This window comes from Rhinolophus sinicus, linkage group LG16 (genome assembly GCF_036562045.2).
Source record: "Rhinolophus sinicus isolate RSC01 linkage group LG16, ASM3656204v1, whole genome shotgun sequence".
NCBI lineage: Eukaryota > Metazoa > Chordata > Mammalia > Chiroptera > Rhinolophidae > Rhinolophus > Rhinolophus sinicus.
The window spans coordinates 20,832,248-20,855,456 of NC_133765.1; the positions used below are offsets into that span (position 1 = coordinate 20,832,248).

At 41.8% G+C, this 23,209-nt stretch overlaps 1 protein-coding gene across 6 annotated transcripts in view; it reads right to left on the reverse strand.

The window, feature by feature from the left end:
- The window catches only part of NF2 (NF2, moesin-ezrin-radixin like (MERLIN) tumor suppressor), a 67,333-nt gene that overhangs the window by 25,431 nt on the left and 18,693 nt on the right, over nucleotides 1-23,209 (reverse strand). For all 6 annotated transcript variants that reach the window (XM_019743079.2, XM_019743080.2, XM_074321862.1 and 3 more), the window contains exons 2-7: nucleotides 17,578-17,703; nucleotides 15,217-15,339; nucleotides 13,127-13,210; nucleotides 4,744-4,812; nucleotides 3,793-3,875; nucleotides 2,062-2,137 (exon numbers count right to left, since the gene is read on the reverse strand). In XM_019743079.2, coding sequence (XP_019598638.1) covers nucleotides 2,062-2,137; nucleotides 3,793-3,875; nucleotides 4,744-4,812; nucleotides 13,127-13,210; nucleotides 15,217-15,339; nucleotides 17,578-17,703 — 561 coding nt within the window. The remainder of the gene's footprint in view (nucleotides 1-2,061; nucleotides 2,138-3,792; nucleotides 3,876-4,743; nucleotides 4,813-13,126; nucleotides 13,211-15,216; nucleotides 15,340-17,577; nucleotides 17,704-23,209) is intronic.

Below are 23,209 nucleotides of genomic sequence, written 5' to 3' on the forward strand. Positions count from 1 at the left end.
CAAGTATAGTATAATAAAATGTTAACTGTAGAATCTAGGCAGAGGGTATATATGGGTGTTTGCTATAAAATTCTTTCAAAAATTCTTTGAAATTTTTTAATAATAAAATGTTGGAAAACTATATCAAAATGAGTTATATATAAATTATACCTCAAGAAAGCTGTTTAAAAATGTGATTGTACACATGCTATATCGCTGATGGCGGTCCTGGTCAGTCGTCAGAGCAGCCAGAAGGCAAGCACACTGGGGCCCCAGGTCCCTGACCAGCTGTGGCCCTGGAGGCCACATCCTTGTGCTATAGGTCCGTCCACTTGCCATCAGGCTGTTAGACGGAGGAAAACAATGTCTCTTGGAGCACTCACCTGCACTGTGGTCTGGCTTTGTCTATTTGTACGACCGTAGAAGAAAGCCCCCTGCACCTGACCCTCTTACTGACAGCAGAGATTGAACCCAGACTCAAGGGCAGGAAAGCAGATTTGCAAACAAGGCCCTTGGACTGTGAGGAGAAGTACCAACCTAACAGCAGGTGTCAGATGGAGAAGCCAGTGCTCCAAGATAAATTGGTTTCCTCCTTCTAACACCCTGATGGCAGGTGTTAGGACCAAACCACGAGAGAGATTCCTCGGCTCATCTGCAAAGCTCTTAAAACTACGACCGTGTTAACACAAGTGAGGCTTTGTACTTTTAAAATCTATGCTACATTTTGGAAAATGAGATGTTTCATTATGTTTCTGACTAACTTTTTTCATTTTTTTTAAAAAAAGGATTCCACCTTCTGCCTCCTGTCATTATCACTCCAACATTTCAAACAGAGAGACGAGGACTCAAGCAGCTGCTTTTAAATTGTTTTAAGCACGTATCTTCCCTAGTTGATGGTGAAATTTCAGGAACTTTAACACAAAAGACACTAAAATATCCATTAGCTTTGTCTATTTGTCTAGTGTAACACAAGAAACACATACAAAACACTATCTGACTGCTACAGAAATATTCCCTAATAAGGAACTGTTTTTTAAGGATTGTAAAACACTAAATTTCTAGCATCTAGGGGTTGGGCATATGAGGCAAGAGGACTTGTGTTGACAAAGCCACAAACATGTGTTAAAGTAGCCTAACCTTAAAGAAACCAAACAATCGGCAAACACAAATTAATAAAAATTTAAAAAATAACCTTCTGCATTATTATAGAAAATCTTTTAGGCACTTTTTTACTATATGAAATAACATAACTTTTCAGTGTGTCACATTTTAAGCAAAATAATCCATTTTTTAAAAATCTGTATTTAGAAAACAAATAAATCATGTAGACAGCTATCCTAGAATATTTAAAATGTGTTTCAATTTACCCAAATTTAATATCGAATTTATAGGGACCCAAAAAGGAAAGCCAACTATACTGCGATGATAAAGGTGGACCACTGTGGACAGCTGTTTTCACGTCTACTCATCTATAGTTTGGAGCCAGCAATGAAACACTTTAGCAAATTCACAAGAATTCCTTTGGAAGGAGCTGCCTACACTCTGCATCTAGGAGGGGACCCTCGGGAGAAAGACGGGTCAGGCCAGACCTCCGCTGAAAACAAATGCCTATTTGATGCCAAAGCAATGGGTTCCCAGAGGACGGTGGACTAATGATGGTCTGAATAGAAAACCAATTAGCCTGCTAGTGAGGAACAAGAGTCGCCACCCAAACAAATCAGTAATCTATAAAAGCAGCTTTACTCTCCTTGTGCCCTGTGGGGGAAGAAAATACTTACTGGTGCCCCCTGGAGATCTTACAGAGCCAGAAATAATCAAATGTTAACACTGGGAGCATTCAAACAGGTTTCTGCTGAGAGCAGTACCAGTGCCAAGTCCCCCCAAGGCTCAAGTGACACTTAATTACCTAGGATCTAATTGAAGTCTAAAAATAGAAAACGAGGCTATAAGACCCTCTTCCCTTCCTCACTACTGAACCATTAAAGAGTCTACCACCCTAGAATGAGGAAGTAACCCATTTGACCAGTCTGTCCCAGGTTCAACCTCTGTTTATATATAGGGAATTCAGAAAGGCTTCCACACCCGGATTGCAAAGTAGTTCACGCCATACATCTCCAGGTCCTGAGCTATCTTCAAATATTCCATTTCAGCTTCGTCCCTGTGAGGAAAACGAAAGCTACTGTTACTGGAGCTAAGCAAGAAAACTGGAGGGCGGCGCATGACAACCTGAGCGTTCTAAGCTGCTGGAAGGTGCAAGCCAGAGCAGGTACCAGTGCAGCTCTTCCCAACGCTCAGTCTGTTACACACAATGAGGTCAAGTAGAATTTCCCATCCCCACAAAGACAAGAGAACAAATTCATTACAGCATCTCTTGGCTTCAATTTCACGCTTTGCCCTTGATAAATAGTGGCAACCGTTTCAAGTAATTCAAGAAAAGCACGTGGTATGTTATCTTCTCCCCTCAAATGGATTTGAATGTTCAAATTTTATTTAAGGTGTTGCTTGATCTAGTTGTGTATCTTCTTCACCTAGAAGGTTTTTAATAATGAAACAACTCTTTCTGCAGAGCCACCTTCTACTCTAGCTCTCAAATGAATTTTAAAAATTCAATCGGAAGAATGTCAAGTGTTAGAAAGCAGGCAGACAGCTAGAAATCACACACACTGCTGATGCAAATTGGTATAATTACTTTGGAAAATTTTTTGACATTATTTGTAATAGCAAAAGACGGGAGGCAACCCGACAAGCTAAATGTTCTTCGATAGTAGAATGGATAAATAATTTGTGGTTTTTTAATACAGTGGAATTCTACATAGCTATGAAAATGAAAAAAACTACTGTCACATGTCAAAAACCCAAATCTCATAATATGATGCTGAACAAAAGAAGTGAGACACAAAAAACAGAAACTGTCTGACTGCATTTATATAAAGTTTAAAACAGGCAATACTAATCTAGGGAGTTAGAAAGAGAGGTTCCCTTTGGGAAGGAAGGAGGGGCAGTGAAGGGGAGGTTGTGTGCTCACCTGTCACCTGGTGTTACAGGGTGTTTTCACTTTGTGATAATTCATCACACGGTATGTTTAGAACTTGTCTACTTTTTGGTATGCATGTTACACTTTTTGAAAAGTTAAAAAGTGTGATAGGAAGTTGATTTGAAGAAGAGTAAAGAATTTTGAAAGACTAATGAAAAGACGATCAAGAGAAATACTAATGAATATTTAAGATTCATTTTTTTACCTTTTAGGTTATAAAAATTACATCGATAAAAACAGGTGTTGGGGAGAGAATGGAGGGCGGAGACACCCATACACTGTCGATGGGCACGTAAACAGGTACAGCCTTTGGTGGCACCTGTCAAAAGGCAAAATGCTCACATCCTTTGACTCAGCAATTCTTCTAAACAATCTATGGGCAGAACTACTCATGCAATTATATTATAACAATATAAGATTGTATATACCGCAGAACATTTTGTAAAAGTGAAAAACCTATAGCTATTCCAATGCCATCAGTAGAGGAACGGATGCAAAAGCTATGGGATATCCATACAATAGAATTCTTCAAATGAACCAAAATGACTAATGAATGCAATAGGGTCTGTACACCCTGACAGGCCGTAGGTACCCACTTCATACCACCAGAAAAAGGACACACAAAGTAAGACAACCAGCATTACTCCCAGTTCTCTTTTCTTTTATACACTCACTTTGTTCAACAATCATGTCCCAGTTTTACGGTCGCAAAACAAACAAACAAACAAACAAACAAACAGCCCATAAAGAAATAAAAACCGAAAATGAAGTAGCCTCACCTGGCTCGGCCTCGGTGCTCTGCATACCAGGCTGTAATCCTCTCCTCCCACATTTCTGGAGTCATTTGATACAGATTTATCACCTATCAAAAAACAGAGCAAAATAAAAAGCCCACACACACAGAAAGCTTTGGCATTATTTGCCATTTTACAATTGTGCATCAGGTTTACAAAACAGCACAGCTATTTTCAAAAAGCCCCACACAGGGAGCCAGTCACAGGCAAGGGTGGGCGTGTAAACAAGCACCATTCAGTGTGAGTCACAACTGGGAAAGCTGCACCATTACTCAGGCCTAGGGGCACCCCTCGCTGGGCAGTGGCCCCTCTTTCCTGGGCTGTACATCCCAGAGGGAGGACCGCGGTGAGAGCAGTGCTCACTCATCTTGGGCCAGCCAGGCCAGGCTGTGTGTGCTGCTGCCTTCGCCTGCACAGAAGCCATCAAAGGGGCAGATAAAGCCAGAAAGGTAAGGCGCAGGCCTTTATTACACATGATGGATGAGTGGAGCTATAAAATCAGAAGCAGCAAAAGGGAGGGAGGGCCTGCTTCTGTGGCTAATGAACAAGATGAACAACACCAAGGATTAAAAACTACAATGCCCACCCCCAACTCATCTCCTCTATTCACCCCAAGCGGCTGCTAGCAGCTCAACTCCCCGGGCTGAACACATGCTGCTCCACACTCCTTCCTGGAAATCAATGACGCAAACCCACCTTTAAAGAAAGGACCCGTGCAGGCCATGATGGTCCTGGCCACCCCAAGCTGATTCCATGAACCTTTGCTTTGTAATATTTTTAACAGAGATTCCACACTCTTTACTCAACACTGATTACAAAATATTTATAGCAAAGTTCTTGCTACAAACTTCTTTATTCCTTCAAGTCCTTCAAGTTAGGTTTCTTGTAAACCACATATTTGCTATGTTCTCCCAAACAGGGAATTTGATTTCTTACCCTTTTGGGAAGCAATTCCTCTTGGGCCAAAAATCCCCGCTTGTGAACAGAGGGGTCGTAGTCACCGTACTGGAAGGAGAAGAAAGGGACAGCAAGTGATTGAGATTTGAAAGACAACTGTCATTTCTGAACAGCTGGACTCAGTTGCATTCCCTCCCAACTCCAGGGAGCAATTCAATCCTGATGACAAGTCAAGATTTCAACCTTGCTAGTTTGTTATCCTTGAATGAAAATACAAAGCTGATTATATCTATGAACAGAGTTGCATAATCCCTACGGGTGATGTGCTAATAAGAACGTGACATTTGTATGGAAACGGAGCTGGAGACGTGTTGTGTTTTCTAACCCACAAAGAAAGCAGTCACTGCCAAAACATTAGCTTTTGAAATGACACAACAAAACACAACTGTGAAAGTTGTGATTAACAAAGTGTGGTAAGAGCCTTACCTACAAATGCTTCTAAGTGGCTGGTAATTAGAGCCAATTGTTAGGTGGGAGCTGGGAATAATGCTGGCAATATTTTTAATATCTTTCATTGAAGGCTCTGAAAAAACGCTTTGGAAAAATGTGCTGCCAACATTGTCATTTGTATTGTACAGACAAAGAAATGAGTAAAAGGTTAACTGGCTTTCCTAAAGCTGCAGAGCAAGTCACTAGTGGGACCAGAAATGGGCCCTGCATTTTAATGTTTCCATCCAGGATAATAACTTGATTTATTTTTCTGGTTTAAGAAAAAAAAAAAAAAGAAAAAAGATCCCTTTCTTTCCTAGGAAACTTTAGTCTGACCAGGAAATAATCAAAAAGGAAGGAATTTGTCAAAAGAAACTCACCGTAAAACATACAGAATATAAAATCAAAGCCCGTCTCTTGTCAGTCAGCCTTTGGTAATTTTTCTTTTGACTACAACCAACAAAGCTCAGTATTTTCGTAGAATCTTCTATAAACATTTAGCCTTTTAGCCACCAATATGGTGAAAACAAAAGAAAGGTCAGGCACGAGGCTGCTGACTCTATATCTCACTAAACTGGGTCAGGATGTGCCCACCCTGTCATTCCCAAAGAGCCTCAAATTGTACTCCTGATGTGTTTTCCAAATGAAGTCATACACCGAACAGACACTTGTGGGATTGAAAGGAGATGTTCGCCAGCGACTTTAAATCATGCTTCATTCCCACACCACCCTACAAAAGTCCCACAAATTAACATTTCTTATGAATCTCATAATTGTCTTGTAAATCGCAGAATGGTATTTCATTGCTTTTTGAGTGTTAGAGGAATCTGTCAAATTTGAACATTTAAAATATGTCACAGATCGGGTAACCCTCTCTAGGCATTACTCCATTTAAAAAACTTGAAGGAACCTGGTTTGTTTTGATCTCTGAAAGGCCTGGGGAAATAGTAAGTCAGTAACTGTATGAGATTTCACGGTACTCTCTTGTGAGGCAGCTGCAGAGCGCAGGTATGATCCCGGCTCTGGAGGCAGGCTGCTCCAAGTTCAATCCTAACTCTTTCACTTATTAGTTGTGACCTTGAAAACTTGTGTCTCAGTTTCTTCATCTGTAAAATGGGGATAATAACAGTATTTATCTTAGAGGACTTTTGTAGGAATTAAATAATACCCATAAAATTTTTAAAAGTATGCTTGACAACATAGCACTCAATACAACCTGGTGTCAAACAATAACTCAGGTTGTATCACTTCTCTGAGTCTGTTTTCTAATTTATCAAATGCAAATGAGAGAGTTGGTCTTAGAGGATTTCGAAGTGAGGACTCCGGAGTAGGCCCCTGAGGTCTTGAGTACAGCACCCTCTCGCTAAACCTCAGCTTTCTCATCTGGAAAGCAAGAGTCATAATACTGCTTACCTCGCAGGAGGTGATGAGGATGAAGTAAGACAATCCAGGGAAGCATTTTGCACAGTGCTTAGGTCTTAGTGAATGTCTCTGCATTGTTTATAATGACACTAATCACTGGTTGCCTCTCTAATTTTTAAAGGGGTAGGAGGCTAAAGAAAGCCCTATTCGCTGCATTTCCAAGCCTCTTAAAGAGTGCTGACCAAACTCTAATGCAAAAGTAAGCAGATATGCAAAGTTCAAGTTGTAAATTCAGGTTCCAAAGGCTCATAAGATTAACGATCCACATTATTATACTGAGTTTCCAGCTACTCCACGGATCAAATAGGTTACATCTGAGCAATGCAGAGGCAGCAAAGATTCTTCTGAAAGAACTTCTCCACTGGACTAACTCCACTTACATTAAAGCCACCTGGATGTATGTGTCTGCTCTTAAATAACTCTTTAAAAAACAAAAGAAGAAAAAATTCTCAAGTTGTGGCAGTTGGTAAATATAAAAGGAAGTCATACCACTGCATAGATGGAGATGGCGGTGCCTCATCCTTTTATGTATGGAAGCATTCTGATAATACAACCAGGACTGAATTTACTGTAAAGCTAATGAAGCTGGGGTTTCTGCACCTGAATTTTATATTCATAATTTGTATTCTTGCATTGAAAAGAACCCCTTAAGTCATATAAACTCCAGGCCCCAAAAAACCTTGATTCATCCCTGATATAAATCAATTGAATTTAAATTCAAGAGAGGAGTTCATCATTTACAGGATTCTCAGAGTCAATTCTTAGGTTAAACAGAGGCCCCTTCTGGATATTAAATACTTTCCTTTGCCTGTATGTATGGAAAATTAGACCAAGTGCTCTGACCAGGATTTCACAAAACATATAGATTTGATCAATACATATACAGAATAAATAATAAAATCCCTACCACATACCAGTTATTAAAATCCAGATGGATTAAAGACTTAAACCATAAATGAAAATCCATCAAAAGACTAGAACAAAATATAGAAGAACAGGTGTTTAATAATGGTGGGTGAAGTCATTCTAAAAGTCACTCAAAACATAAAAAGATTGACAAGTCTGACATGTGAAAAAAAGATAAAGGGCAGCCTGGTGGCTCAGGTGGTTGGAGCACAGAGCTCCTAACCCTGAGGTCGCCGGTTCGATTCCCACATGGGCCAGTGAGCTGCACCTTCTATAGCTAAGATTGTGAACAAGGGCTCTCCCTGAAGCTGGGCTGCGGTGAGCAGCTAGAGGTCAGCGTGGGCTGCCGTGGGCTTCCGTGTGCTGCCAGGAGCGGCCGGCGAGAGCTGCCATGAGCCACTGTGAGTGGCCGACCAACGACCGGCGACTGACTGACTGACTGCCTCAGCTGGGGGGGGAGCGCAAGGCTCATAACACCAGCATGGGCCAGGGAGCTGTGTCCTACACAACTAGACTGAGAAACAACGGCTTGAACCAGAGTGGGGGGAAGGCAAAAGGAGGGGGAAAAAAAACGATAAAAAGGTTACCAGAGGGTAAGTGGGGAGAGGGATGGTAGAAGAGGGTAAAGGGGATTAAATATATGGTAATAAAAGGAGAACTGAGACTGGGTGGTAAATGGATTACAGAAATGTACACTTGAAACTTACATAATTTTACTAATCAATGCCACTCCAATAAATAAAGATAAAAAAATAAAAGGTTAATACCCATCACATATGGAGCTCCTATAACTCAATTAGAAAAAGATAAACAATACAGTGGATAAATGGGCAAGTCATAAACACCTGACTGACAGAGGAAAGAAATACAATGGCCAGTAAATCTATGAAAAGATACTCAGCCCCAATGGTAATCAAGGAAATGAAAACTTAAAAAAAAACACGTTTTTTCTGTTGGATTAGCAAAAATGTAAAAGACTTATAGCATCCACTGTCGATGAGGATGTGGAAAAACAGGTATTGTCACACACTGTTCTTAGAAGTTAAATTAGGACAACAGTTTTAGAGGGCAATTTGGCCATATCTATTTAATTTTTTTTATTGAGATAACATTTACATACATAACATTCATCATTTTGAGCTTGTAATTTAGTGGTTTCCAGCATATTCACAATGTTGTGCAACCATCACCACTTTAATTCCAGAATATTCCCATCACCCCAAAAAGAAATCCTATATCCATTAGCAGTAACTCCTAATATCGTCCTTCCATCCCCTACTTTCTGTCTCTATGGATTTGCCTATTGTGGACATTTCATATAAATGGAATCACACAATATGCGGCCTTTTATGTCCAGCCTCTTTCACTTAGCATTATTTAAGGTTTCAATGTTCTTATGCTTCAACCCAGTTATGCCATCTCTTGGTATTTATCATAGAGACTCCTGTTCATATGTTTATATTCGAGGATGTTGATTGCATCTGTCTAACATAAAAGTAATAAAGCAAAACAAACCTAAATACCCACCAACAGAGATGTTTAAATAATCCATAGTCCCTCCTTTTTATGAAATACCGTTCAGTGTTTAAAAAAAAGAGATGAGTCTATCCATTCTGACAGTTTTAAGTGAAAAGGGCACATGGTGCAGGAGTTTCTCTGGAGTAACCACCTAAAAGTGGACTTTCAGGGACTTGGGGGGGTGTCTTCTCACCTGACCAGCCCCCACCTCCTCCATCACAGAGGTTATGCCAACTCACAGTCCCTTCCAGCTCCTATTGATTTATTAATCCTTGTCAATCTTATAGGTTTGAAATGTTACCTCATTGTTGCTCTAATTTTTCTTTTTCTTGATTAGTAGTGAGACTGAGCATTTTTTTGTTTTCTATCAAGTGCCTGTTGTTCATACCCTTTGTGCCCATTGTTCTGCTGTCATATATATATATATATATACATATATACATACATATTTAGGAGTTCTTCATATATCTTTGGATAGTTCTGCAATTCTACTTCTAGAAATCTACCTTAAGGGGAAAAAGCTTTTGCACATGTACACAAGGAATCATATAAAAGGATTTTCAGTAAAGCACTGTTTACAACAGGGGAAAAGTTGAAACTAAACCTCCCTTTCCCTCATAACGGGAATGAATAAATAAACTGGGTTTATTCATCAATGGCTACTATACAGCAGTTAGAATCAATGAGCTATAACTACACATAGAACACAGATACATCTCAAAATCAATGTTGATTGAGCGGGGAAAAAATACCATTTTGTAAAGGGATATGCAAAAAAAGAAAAATATGCAGAGTATAGCACCATTTATATTAACTTTTACCTTCTGGATATTTGTAAGTCAGCCTCCTCCCATCCAACTGACTTCTGCCCAAGGTGTGAACCTCACAGTCACCAGGATGACCACCAGAGCCTGCTAAAAAAAGGTCCTCCTGTTTCCAAACTTGTCTCTCACTCCAATCTGTCCTTCATACAGCTACCAAAGGATCTGTCTAAAATACAAACCCTTCACTGGCTCTGTATCACCCACAGGATAAAGTTAAGACCCTTTATGATCTGGCCTCTGCAGACCTCTCCAGCCCCAATTCTTGCCACTCTCTACCTACCTACACTTAAATTATACCCAACTTCTCAATTGCCTTTTGGTACTCTATCCCTAATTTGTATCAAAGAGCACTTAACTAAGAAACACAAAGCCCTCTTTCCCACCACTCTTTTCTCTCTGAACACTAGGAGTTTGCAGGCCATTACTGCAAGACTGATAAATTATGTACCATTCTCTCTCAAAGTCATTTTTAATAAGAACACGTTTCAAACAGCAAAATGTCAACATAAATCCAACAGGTGGCTTAAAACATTGCAAGATGGTTTGCTATGTCATGTGACTGGACCAAAAAAATACCCAGCCCATACTTTTGATTCAAATGTAACTCCAACTCGAACCAAGAAATGTGGTTCTTGTTAACTGAACCATGTGATTTATATTTGTATTTATACTTTGAGGGTAATTGTTTCTTTATGCTTCAGAATTAACTGTGTCTATATCAAACAGCTAAAACACTTTAATGAATACATTTGTGCATAATTACATTTCATGTGTTAATGAGCTCCATTCGCTTTTCCCTCCACACTTCTAAAAGTTCCTTTCTGTTTCAGAAAGGTTGTGGAAGAAAACAAACTGAACATAATGGAAGGAACCAATACGATTTATTGAAAAGTCTGGACTAATGTGACCACATAAATGAATCTGGGATTTAGCAAAAGGCGGCATATGCTACGCAGTGAGAGGCAAGAGTAAAGGGCCGAGTTAGGCAACCAGACACCAGGGTTCTCATCCCGGCTCCACTCTATAGTTCCGTTCTGCTTCAAATCCTGTCCATCAACAAATGGGCTATAAATTCCATCAAAAAAAAAAAAAAGAATTAACATAAAGTATTGTGACTTTAGACAAAGTATTATCCTTTTCTGAGCCTTAAATTCCTCATCTATAAAACAAGCATAAGACTCTCAAGCCTTGGCTTACAGAAAAGACTACACTGAGTTATCACACAAAATATTCATGTTATAACACTTTGTAAAACTGTAAAACACTACAGGCATGTAAAATCTTATTAATATCGTAATCAGAGATATCCTTTTAATATTAACCAGCAGTCCTGGAAACTGGAAGCATGTTATAATAATCCTTAGTTTCCCAAATGCAGACGAGAAGCCACAGATTAGCTTTATTTGTGAGATCCTGAAATTTTACGCCGGAAATAACAGAACATCCTCCTCCATATGAACCGCATATGCTGTCTGTGAATCACTTTCATCTCTAAATTAGTCAGATTCAAATTAGTAGGGCTTTCCTACAGTGAAATCTGTTGAAGCAAACATCTGCTGGAGCCCAGAAAAGTTATTTTTTTCCACAGGTGGCCTTTGAATTTGTGACCCAAAATCCATGCAAAGAAACTGTAGCCTTTGAGACGGAAGCCCTTCAAAGAGAGGTAGTGTCCTTGAGAGCTTGGGTCTCCTCTCAGCAGGAGGGAAAGCGTGCTAAAAAGGAACTCCGTTCCGGGCCAGGAAGTGCTCGGATTTAATGAGAGTGACAATGACTGTTTCATCACTGTCAGGGTGATACTGATTGAAAGGACACATTTTTCCTGTTATTAATATTCTTAATCAAAGCATAAAAGGGAGCATATGTTTTAGTTGAATCAAGGCCCATTTTCTGTTTTTTTCAATTACTCATTTTTCTGGGCAGTCGAATAGGGGAGGCACAAAATATAATCCCAAAGCCATGAATGCTGCCCTTAGCTTTACCCCAAGATTGCCCGAATGACCTTGGGCAAATCGCTGAGGGCAGACACTTGCTTTAGCGTCTGTATTGTGACAGAGTCAATAACTCCTTCCCCTCAGGCCAGTGAATACTCAGCAAATATTAGACCAGTCAGCAAATGATTGAGTCATCTGGTGCTTCTGTTAGTCTGACTAGCATGTACAAATTTTTTTTTTTCCCTCCAAATGACAGGCCAGTTACTTCCTGGCTTTGATCTGAAACTGTATTAAGCTATCCAAAACAAAAAAGTAGGCTAGGAAGTAAAGAGAGTCTAACTAATTTTTGTACACTACAGGGAAATGGCGTTATGGCCATCTTCAACTAAAAAAGGAAAATAACAAAAAATTATGCAAAATCACAGAAGTAATCAGGTGTCCTAATTCTAGGGACATCTTCTAATGCTGCGGTAAAAGGTGGTGTGCACAGGGACCAAGAAAAAGTGGCATGTGGGGTGGCTGGTTAGCTCAGTTGGTTAGAGTGTGGCGCTAATAACACCAACGTTGCCGGTTCGATCCCCGCATGGGCCGCTGTGAGCTGCACCCTCAGGAAAAAAAATAAAGAAAAAGTGGCCTGTGATTGAAGTGGAAATCTGAGGGACACAAAACCTCCTGGCCCGACCATGTATGGGTCTTATAAAAACAGAGTGGACAAAAACACAAGACCACTGGTTTCCCTTTCCCACTACTCTCAATCCATAGCGATGTCTCTGGGAATGCCTTTTCAGCTAACCAGAAAGCTCAACTTCGCTCAGTGGGCCAAAGAGCCCGCAGTGAACAGCCATAAGCAAGCCAGCGTGCCCATCAGGGGTGGATAAAGCAGGGTACACTCTAGGGTTTGGTGAGGTCCCCACACATAGGGCCACAGGGCCTCAGAAGATGAGTTTGGAATGAGGACCTGGGCCTTTCTGACCTAAATGAACTTATGGTCTTCAGTTTTGGTCAAACAACTGGTGACCCTAAGTTCATTTTTCCTGGTTAATAAACAGCGAGGTTGGTCCAGTGCATGTAAGTAACCACATGTGCCCAATGAGATTACAAAGGATATTCATCAAGCTGTACATTTACCGGTATACACATACAGAGTCTCACAAGATTATACAAAAGTGAGATGATGACAGTTGGTTCCCCTAGTCCACAAGTTCCATAACCTCTTGCTTTCTGAGGGAAGTCTTTCTGAAGTCTAGAAAACCCCAAGAAACAGACAACCTGGAGTGGCCCCGTGACACACGTAAATGTCCAGAAGAATTCATTTTTCTTCTTTGAGCCTACCTTAGCCTGGACGGCGTAAGAAGCCAGGAGCACAGAGGCCTCGGGAGGGCAGTAGATCTTTTCATCTAAAATCTGCTTCTTTACCTGAAAGGGGCAACAAGGGAGAAATGATACCGTGTGTGTGGAAGTGAGCTGTGCAGGCCGGTTGCACAGAAAATGACTGCAGAGTGTTCGAATGAGGGCTGCCAAACCAGCCTGCTAATGATTTTCTGAAAAGGGGTACAATATTTTTACTGCCGCAGACAGGTTGGGAGTTCAGTCACTGAGAAGCTATTGGTAAGATGGCCATGCATAAAAGCCCCTTATCTCTTCTGTTCACCATCAAACGCTGAAGAGGAAAAACCAGTCTTCATGGTTAAAAGAGACTAACATCTGGGCTGTGACAGAGGAGAGCCGTGAACTTGAGAAGTGTCAGGAACAGCTCTGGTGGTGATTGCAGCCTCAGCCCCTGCTGAGCACACGCAGCACCAGAGGAAATGGAGTCTACTTTTAAGTCTTAACACAAGTCAGCAAGGCCACTGAGTTATGACTGCAGAAAAAAACCATCACTTTCAATATGCCTGCTCTAAGGAAAAAGGAAGCAATAAAGTGTGATCGATTAAACTTTTAAGTACATGTGAGGTCCAGGAAATATAATTCTTAAGCCATAATGTTGAATTAACATATCTCATTGCATTTAATTTCGTAGAATGGTGCAGCGTATGATGTTCCAGACCTAGAGGCAAGAGAGCCACATAACGTGGGGGCTGGGGGGAGGCAGACCGAAATAAACACAACAGGAAAAACCAACTCTTTTCTCACCGATTCATAAAAGCGGTCAATTTTGTCTTGCTCAGACATGAAAACACTCCAACATTGCAGTATGAGGGGAAATTAAGCCAAAGTCACATGAGGGGCGAGCACTGCTTCTGAGAGCTTCCAAGAAAGCCATCTCTATGACACTAGGACATTCTGGGGCCTACGAGATCATTATGCGGTTTCATTCAAAGCAGTGCAACTTTCCAATCCCTTGGTTTCTTTTCAAAGGGAAAAAGAGCCACACTACAGAAAAACTGAAAGGGCTTCCCTTTGATCGGAAAATGTTAGGGATGGGGGAATGTGTGTATATGTGTATATGTATGTACACACACACACACACACACACACACGCAGAGTTTTTTTGCAAATTTTTTTGGTAACACAAATTATTTGAGGATTTTTATTACATTTAACTTACTATTTACTAAACATAATAATCTGAGGCTCAAACTAATTATCAGAAGACTATGTGATAGACAATACATGGCCTTCTGGGAAATCATGTAATTAACACCCCTGCTGCAATCTTTTCTGTTACTGACAATGGGTACCTTTGGGCATACAGGCAGCTGCAGTGCCAACCACTGTAACTAACCATGAAACTAGTGAAGTGCTCTGATCAACCGGGAAGAACACCAACCCCTCGCCCACTGTGCCCCCAGAGAGTCAACGAGCTGTCTTTGAACCTATCATCATGGCTCACCAAATTTCTTCAATTCGGTTGAGTCATCACTTGTGGAATGCCTACTGTGCACTCAGCAAGCCTTACATGTAAGGGGCTTACAATCTATGATGGAATAAGGCAGAAATAAGGCAAGTATAGACAGAGTAGCACGAAGTATGATGTTTGAAGTTCTGCGTGAATGGGAGTAACCCAGTGTCATTGGAGTTCTGAAGTCCTGCCTTAATGACAACAGATTTTAAACTTTTGGAAGAACTACTCTTTATGACTCTCTTTAGACTTCCTTTGCAACTGCTGAGTACTTCCAAGTTAGTGAGAAGAAAACAGGATCTATCTTCAAAGAGGTTGCGAATTAGGTAGCTACTTATACCCCTTCTTTCACCATGAACCTTTTGCAATTTCATCTGACACCAATTCTTATCACTCAAGTGTAGTTCTATTCTGAAGATTTTTTCCATTACAGAACCAAAAGGACTGACTTTCCAAAGATGGAAAGTTTTTGCAATATGAAGCATTTGTGGTCAGCTCCGAGGGGTTTGTCCAGGCTGCCTCTGTAACCCTGCCTGGGTGAGTTTCCCCATAATTAGGGAGGTAGCATGGGCTGGTGTACCTGCAAGAAGAATAAATGTTGCGTGATCTCCTGAACCAGCTCTTCCTCAGCATTCTCAGGATAAAATTTGGCCAGGAAGTGAAAGGTGACTGGCTCTTCCTTAGAAACATCATGATCCAGCACCTGAAGAATTGAAGAGCAAAAGACAAACAAGCTATATTGGCACCTCTTCCTCCCACACAACCATCAAAGAACCTTTTGAAAGGAGGGTATACATATTATTTCCCCTCTAAATTCATCACATTCCCCAAAGATTGTGATTCTTCAATTTGAGGCATTCACAAAGTCATCTACAAGAAAAGGTAATATTCACTTCACATGGCATTTTTGAACCAAGTTAACTAACATCCCCAAGGGGTGAGTGGAACTAAGATTAAGGCACAAATGTTCTCAAGGCCACAGAGATAGTTAAAAATTAGAAATTTATAACTCAAAGGTCTTGGGCACAATCCCTTATGGTAGGCTGAAGGTTTTAAACTTTCTGAAAGCTTTAAATCTTCCTTTATTCTTTTTTCTTGTCCCCCCCTCCAACATTTAGGTCCATATTGGAATGGAGCTTAGAGATGATGAACTAGATCTCTGTGAAATCATCTAAACATTAACTGAGCAACAGAAGTGATACGTGTCCATTGTGCAACCCTTTGTTTCAAGGAACCTCTAGAGATGCCCCACAAAATACTTGAGCACAATCAGTAAACCACACTGCCTTTAATCTTCTAACAATTTCATCCACCCACTGAATAGCTCGAACCATCTGCTCTCCAGAATGAATTTCATTTCAGGCCGTAAACATGCCATGTGACAGGCTCCAAGCTTCCACTAACATGTGTCATAATTTATATCCTTTGAGCAGCAGGTATCATGGCTCCTAATGACCCCAATCTAACATCCATTTGGCCAACACTCAGGTATGATTTAAAATTTATTTTGCTGAGAGTCACAAAAAGATACATAAGTTCTGCTTGTCTTTGATAAGTAACTCTCCAGGCCCCGGCCTAAATTCCAGTTGGCGGTGCCGCGGAGATTCAAAATACACCCCATCCAGGATAGTCTCGCTGACACAGACACACCGCGGCACTGTGATGTCCACGATCATGCGGATTTACCATAGATAGATATCTATCTCTCTATCTCTCTATCTCTCTATCTCTCTATCTCTCTATCTCTCTATCTATCTATCTATCTATCTATCTATTTTTTTAATTGGGTAACTGTGTTTTTCCAGGGCCCATCAGCTCCAAGTCAAATTGTTGTCCTTCAATCTACTTGCGGAGAGCGCAGCTCAGCTCCAAGTACAGTCGCTGGTTTCAATCCAGTTGCAGGGGGCAGAGCCCACCATCCCATGTGGGAATCGAACCAGCAACCTTGTTGTTAAGAGCACACGCTCTAACCAACTGAGCTAACTGGCCGCCCCGGGAATTACCATATTAAATTTACACCCAGCAGGGATTCTAATGTGAAGATTCAGATTAGTGTGTACATATGTAAACACAATTTGAACATTTGGGTTTAGAGTCAAACTGCTGAAGCACAGGAGGCTTTCATTGTTTATCATGCCATGTAGTAGATAATAAAATCAGGTGGGCAATTAATTATAGGGGTTTTCATTGAGGGTAAGAATTAGACATTGACTTACTCTGCGATTCAGGCATCTTTTAGGAGTTACTGACAAAAGTATATGGCCCTACCCTCATCCATTTTCACGTAGGCAGGTATGTCTGTGTGCACATATGAACCCACACAGAGGGCAGTTTCCTTCAGCAACATCCATTTCTAAGCCACGTGAAAACTGCTGGGAGCCCAGACTTGTCCACCTCTGGGCCTCAGAAGCCCCAGAAAATCATGAGGACAAAACAGATAATCATCCTTTACCACAGGGACCAGGACACTCTATTCCTTAGATCACGTCACGTTCATGATTAAATTGAATCGGGCCATGGTGTTCTTCAAACAGACTTTAAAAATTCCATAAAGTACATGAGCCCCAAGAAAAGCTTTCAAAGACATAAATTGTAAAATGTGTGTGTGTGTCTAATTTTTATTCACAAAGCCTGACCAGTAGTTCAATAAATTGAACGGCATAAAGCCAGAAGCAATCAGCCGGGTGACAGTGAGTAAAGAAGCCAGGGACCGCAACAGTTCAATCCTGGTTGGTTCTGCTTGCCTAGGAGAGCCTGTGAGGAGTAGAAAGCCTGTGGCATCTCCAGGACCTGCTTATTGCATGACTGACTTCAGGACTTGCCCCATTCTCTAGTAGGTATCCGTCATGCCCCGTGATGAGCAAACAAACGGGGCACAGGCTCAGGGCAGAACAGCAGAGCTCACTCCAGCCATACCGCTTTCATTCAGTTCCAGCCCCACCTTCTTGTCCATTTTGAGCCAGGCCACGGTGTCCTTGATCGTGTACTGCAGTCCAAAGAACCAGGTTTCCCGAAGCCCCAGGGTCCGGCACACCAAATCAAATAGGTCCTTCCCTTTCCACTTCATCTGCAATATAACAAACGAAGACGGAAAAACATTATAAGCGAAAGTCATCATCTGCTCTCACAAAAACCTGTTCTCCACACGCTCTACTCTCAGATTCCAAAATGTGGGGATGACACTAAGATGGCTGATGGGCATAGAATTCCTAAATAACTTTAGAGCTTCCTCCACAAAACCATGAGTTGGAAAATACCAATTAGAGCTTAATGGCTTAATCATTGCAAAGCATACACAATCCCTCCCTTGGTCAGTTCCTTATAGACCTTAATATCCCCAAAGCTAATTTAGGAAAGCTGGTAAATAAGCATCCTCATTTGGTAGAGTCTAGCCCTCCTGAGTTAACCGAGGGAGATGGCTAGCCTCTAGGGACATTAATTCCCTTGAGATTTTGTTGTTGATTTTTTTTAAAAAAATCATGACCCTGCCCTCTGATAAAAGGCTAGTGTTTCTTTTTAATTTAAAGGCTAGTTTTACTATCAGTTTTCCTAAAAAGCAATATAGGGGAGGAAGCTGTAACCCAAATCATAAATCATGCAGAAAAAGAACCATTAGAAACTTGTCAGTACGATCCCAGTTCTCTCCTCTCACGACGCGTAACTGAGGCCACGGGGAGGCGACTGGCCCACAGCCACACGGAGTAATCTCAAACTCTCAGTATCTAAACAAGGGCATGAACAGATACTAATAGACTATAGGGTGCTTAGCCTAGCGCCTCACTTCCAAAAGGACCTGATGCAATGGCTGCTAAACCCTTTTCTCAGCTATTCAATCTTGTAGCTGGAAAAGCAAGTGCAACGTCTATTTGATATAGGGGAAGAAAATGCCCAGCAGCTTAGTAAATGTTGCCACCTTGTGGCTTTCAAGTTAAATAACCCAGGAAGTTCCCATATGACCCCTTAGCTGCAGACAGCCCCCTTCCCCTAAGGACCCCCCAAGTATCAGGTGGACATTCAAATGGACACCCAGTACAGTTATGAGCACATGAGATACATCCCAGTGTCAGTGGTCATAATAAGAACAATCTTAGGGTTCAAATACAAGGTCGCCAGACACCGAAAGAACATGACCATTCGACTGCAGCAGCAGCTGTCCTGCCCTCATTAGAAATCTCCGCCCAGTTCCTGGCACAGTGAAGATGCGTAATGAAAACGAATGGGGAAAAAAAAAAAAAAGAGTTTAGAGACTTGTTATAAAAGCAAGAAGGAAAACATAAGTTCGACCTCTAATATCTCATTGGCTTTTGCTAAAACCCGATTCTACAGAAGATTTTTCAAGCAGGCCTTCCATTTTTAATACATGTGAATGAACAGTGCGTTCTCTGAGAGCTACTTAACGGGAGAGCCCATCCCTCAACCTAGACGGAAGGAAGCCAAAACGACAGCAGACAAGTGGTTATGTATTGGCTTTTGTCCTTCGCCAGGGCCATTTCTCCTGTCTGTCCTTCTAGCTCTGTCCCTGTCCCCTTTAAGGCTTAACAATGCTTGTTGGTACACCCATTTCCCAGTCTGACAAGAGGACAAAAGGTTTTTTAATTCACCCCAGGTTTTAATGCCTACAGGCAGACTTCACTGAAGAAATGTCATTTGGGAAAACTAGAAGCTTCGGGGAGCTGATTATCCTCTCATCTCTATTTTGAGACAGTACACAGAATATAAATTATAAATGACTGCCTTGCTACAAGATAACGTAAAGCTAAAGAACAGACATTAACTTAGACAAGTTAAACAAACACCCAAAGGCCAAGATCCAGGTAACCACCCCCAATCCAGCTTAACTCACGGCCACGGCCAGGCGGGGCTTTGGCACCACAGGGCCGGCTGTAAATGGCATGCACAGGGCATCAAAACTAAAGCTGCCCAGAGAATGATGAGTGAATTTCCTGACTTGGGAGTTTAAATTCTCAAACATAATATTGTATTAATGCAATTTTCCTGTATTCCTTCATACTTCTTTGTTTATAAAATGCAAAACTATCTCTGTTGAATGCAAAGAGATAAGTCTTTGTTCCCCTGGAGCTGGCAATAAAGTGAGGGGGGGGGGATTCTCATACCAATTCGTAATGCCCTACTTACATTTTTCACTTTGACTCTAAGAATCATAGAATGTCAGACCCCTACCTGCTGGGTCTACCTACTGTAGATCCAAGCCCTTTTTGTATAAATAAGGAAACTGAGTCACAGATTCTTCAGCATTCTGCTAAAGCAGACACTAGCCTTTTTCATGGTGGTCTAAGGTAGGCAACACCTAGTTCCTCAATTCTGGAATGTGCTGACAACAGAGGGTAGAATGAGTTGGAGGAAGAGCCTAGACTCAAGAAAGGCAGAAGGAGGCCAGCTCCTGTCTTACCGAAGGCAGTGGGAGAGAGAGAGGACAGCCTGAGAAGCAGAAAGGAGGCAGTCACCGCACTGCCTGGATGCCAGTGGGGACTGAAGAAGAAAAAATCCAGAGGGACACCCTCGTTTCTGACTTGAGCACCAGGTGGATCCCTCTAAAGGCGAGAGGGAATACAGGAGAAGCAGCAATTTCTGGGGGAAGAGACGAGCAATTAAGTTTTAGACAAGATAAGTTAAGGTACCTGAGGAAACCAGGTAGAGATGTCCTAAAAAAACATTTGTTTTAAAGTCTTAGCTCTATTTATAAAATAAAATGTTCTGTCTTTAAGTAATCAAGTTTTTCTTTTGGGTTAAATCTAACCACCACCATGTCGTTCACCTACCTGAGGTTGTACTTTTGCAACGTGCCCCACCCCAAATGTATGAGGCTTGCTTAGTCCTAATTTGGGTTTCTACCTCTTTACAAACAAGAACCATTGAGCACAGTCGCTCCGGGCGGTTCTCAGGACACCCAGGGACGGGAGGTCTTGGGTTATGAACGGGCTTCCTATTCCCCACGCTGCCCAACCCAGTACGTACATCCAAGACACAGCAAACGATGCCTGTCTGACGGAAGACTTGACTACTCCAAAAACCCAAGGCTCGAAAACTTAAAGCAAAATGAACCCTTATCCATCCACTCCTTCAACAAATATTTGTTGAACACACATTTTGTCCAAGCACCAGCTGAGGTACAGGGGAACAAAAGAGACAGTCTCTGCTCTCACAGAACAGGTCTAGAGCGTGAACCAGTCAGGGACAGATAATCACCTCCCTCATCCCACATACAAAAATCAACTCCCGGTGTAGTTTTCAGCACTACAACACTTGTGAGCACTACAACAGGGACACCCAGGGGCCGTAGGGACCCTCGGGAAGGGACCCGCTATCTTGGATGGGTGGGAAATGGCATCTAAACTGACTCTCATGGTGGGAAAGAGGAGCCAAGTAAAGACTTGGGGAAGGAGGAGTGAGCAGGGAAGTATGTTCCCGGCAGAGGGAATAGCATATGCAAAGGTCTTGAGGCAAAGACACTTAGATGGTCCTTATTGGAAATGAAAGTATTGTAGTTCAGTTTGACTGGAGAATAGGCTGTGCTTCCAAAAGGACCAAAACTACCGTCTAAAACCCATTCTTTGTCAACCATCTAACTCTGCCTCTCTCATGTGAACTACAGAACACAGAAAGTTATCCAAGTGACTTCTCCTTTTTCCCAAAGATAAATCATAACCAGTACCACTCTAGATATACAGGAGACAAGTTAAACCATTACATAAGATGGATACCTCATGACATTAGCGTTTAATTCTTTCCAGGAACCAGTCTAAAAGGCATAGATAGGGCATGGTTATTAAACTCTCTTATGCTACACAATGGGGATAATAAACAGAACCTCGCTTAGCAGATGGATCTAAGGATTAAGCACATTAAAACAATTAAAAAGCCTAAGACAGTGCCCTGCCCATAGTAAATACTCAGTAAAGGGTAGTGTTTATTCATTCTAACCCTGCCTCCTCTCCTTAAATTCTCAAGTGACACTGTTTAAAGCCTCCCAGTCCTGTTTCACTCCATGGATGATGGATGACAGCTCAGAAAGGGCACCATCAATTCTCATCGAGCCAACCACGCTATCACTCATGTGACAAACATTTACTGAGCATCCACTACGTCCTCGTCACTGGGCTTGGCACAAGAGAGAAATGATGAATTCAGGACAGGACACTGTCCCTATTCATGTATAACACGGAAGACAAGTAAATGGATAATGAAGACATAACCCGGAAAACGTTAACAGAAGAGAGTGTTGTGTGAGCACGACGGGGGTCTGGGGGTGCGGGGCTTCGCTGGCACTGCTGGAGCTGGGTCTTGACAGCCCAGCGGTAGTTGGGCCTCTGGTGAAGGGGCTGAAGAAAGGGAGGTCACGCCAGCTGGAGGGAACAGCCAGCATGTCTGCCGCTTGGGTCCAAGCTGTTGCAAAGTAAAGGAATGTTCTTTGCACTTTCCTAGTCTCTGACAAGCAGCATAATTATCCTGTCTGCAGTACTGACTGTTCAATGCAGTCCTGAATATGCAGCTTCAGCCCGATGCGTGTGACAGCTCAGACTCTCCACAGCTGATTAGGAACCAGGTTGTTCAGCCACTGGTTCGGAGCAGTCATGTAACCCATAACAGGACCTGCTGGGTCTGTAAGAAGCCACGACCTACAGGATGAGTCGCATGTTTATTTTTTTTTTGGTTAAAATATTTTCTTTTCTGACACCTGATCGCATGTAAGCCTTTCGGGCTTTGACTTATACTACCTAAAGGCCATTTTGTTTGTCCTAGGGTTTGTCATTTTTCCTGAATAGATTGTCAAAAATAGAATTACTCCTGGTTTGATCAAACGTTCATTTAAACCGATGTCTTTCCACCTGGCCAAAGTGTTCAAACTGTTCCACATACACCACTGCGACTCCTTGCCTCATCTCAACCAAGTGAAGAAGAGGGAGGCTAAGAGGCAGATGCTCACTTTGCAAAAAGAGGGGGAGGGAGTGAGAAAGGTGATTTGCAAGAAGAAAGGCAGGAAGGAACACAAATCTGGGCTCCATGGCATGTAAGCTCCCAGTCCGCAGGCCTCATCCTCAAGATGCCCTTCAGGAGTCCAGGGGCTAATGGTGGTGAGTCTAGAAGCACGATGCTTCATGCTTTCTGGCTGTGCTCTCTATTACTTTAACAGTCTGCAGTGCTATTTCATAGATATATACTTGTGCCTGTATCAAAGACAGATGTGTATGAACTTTATAAACAGGACTAAGTGCTGTCGGCTTGTTATTTTTTGTAGGAGCTGAATTTATGAGCTTTACCCAGAGTGAAGTGCTTGTCATTTATCAACCTAGAATGTTTTAAGTAAATAGCACTAAGCACTTACCCTCCGCAGCAGAAATGCAGCTGGAATGCAGCACTTGCCTGTTATAGGAAGCAACTGGCACCTGTAACCTACAGGGCTGATTGGGGTCTATTAACCAGGGAAGAATTATATATAACGTCATCACAACCATCTTACCATGGGCCAGGTTTAGACTCACAACCCTAAAACTACCATTTGTTTTTTGCTTTCGCAGCCTTCACATTGTATTTCCCGCTGCTTTCTTTGAGCC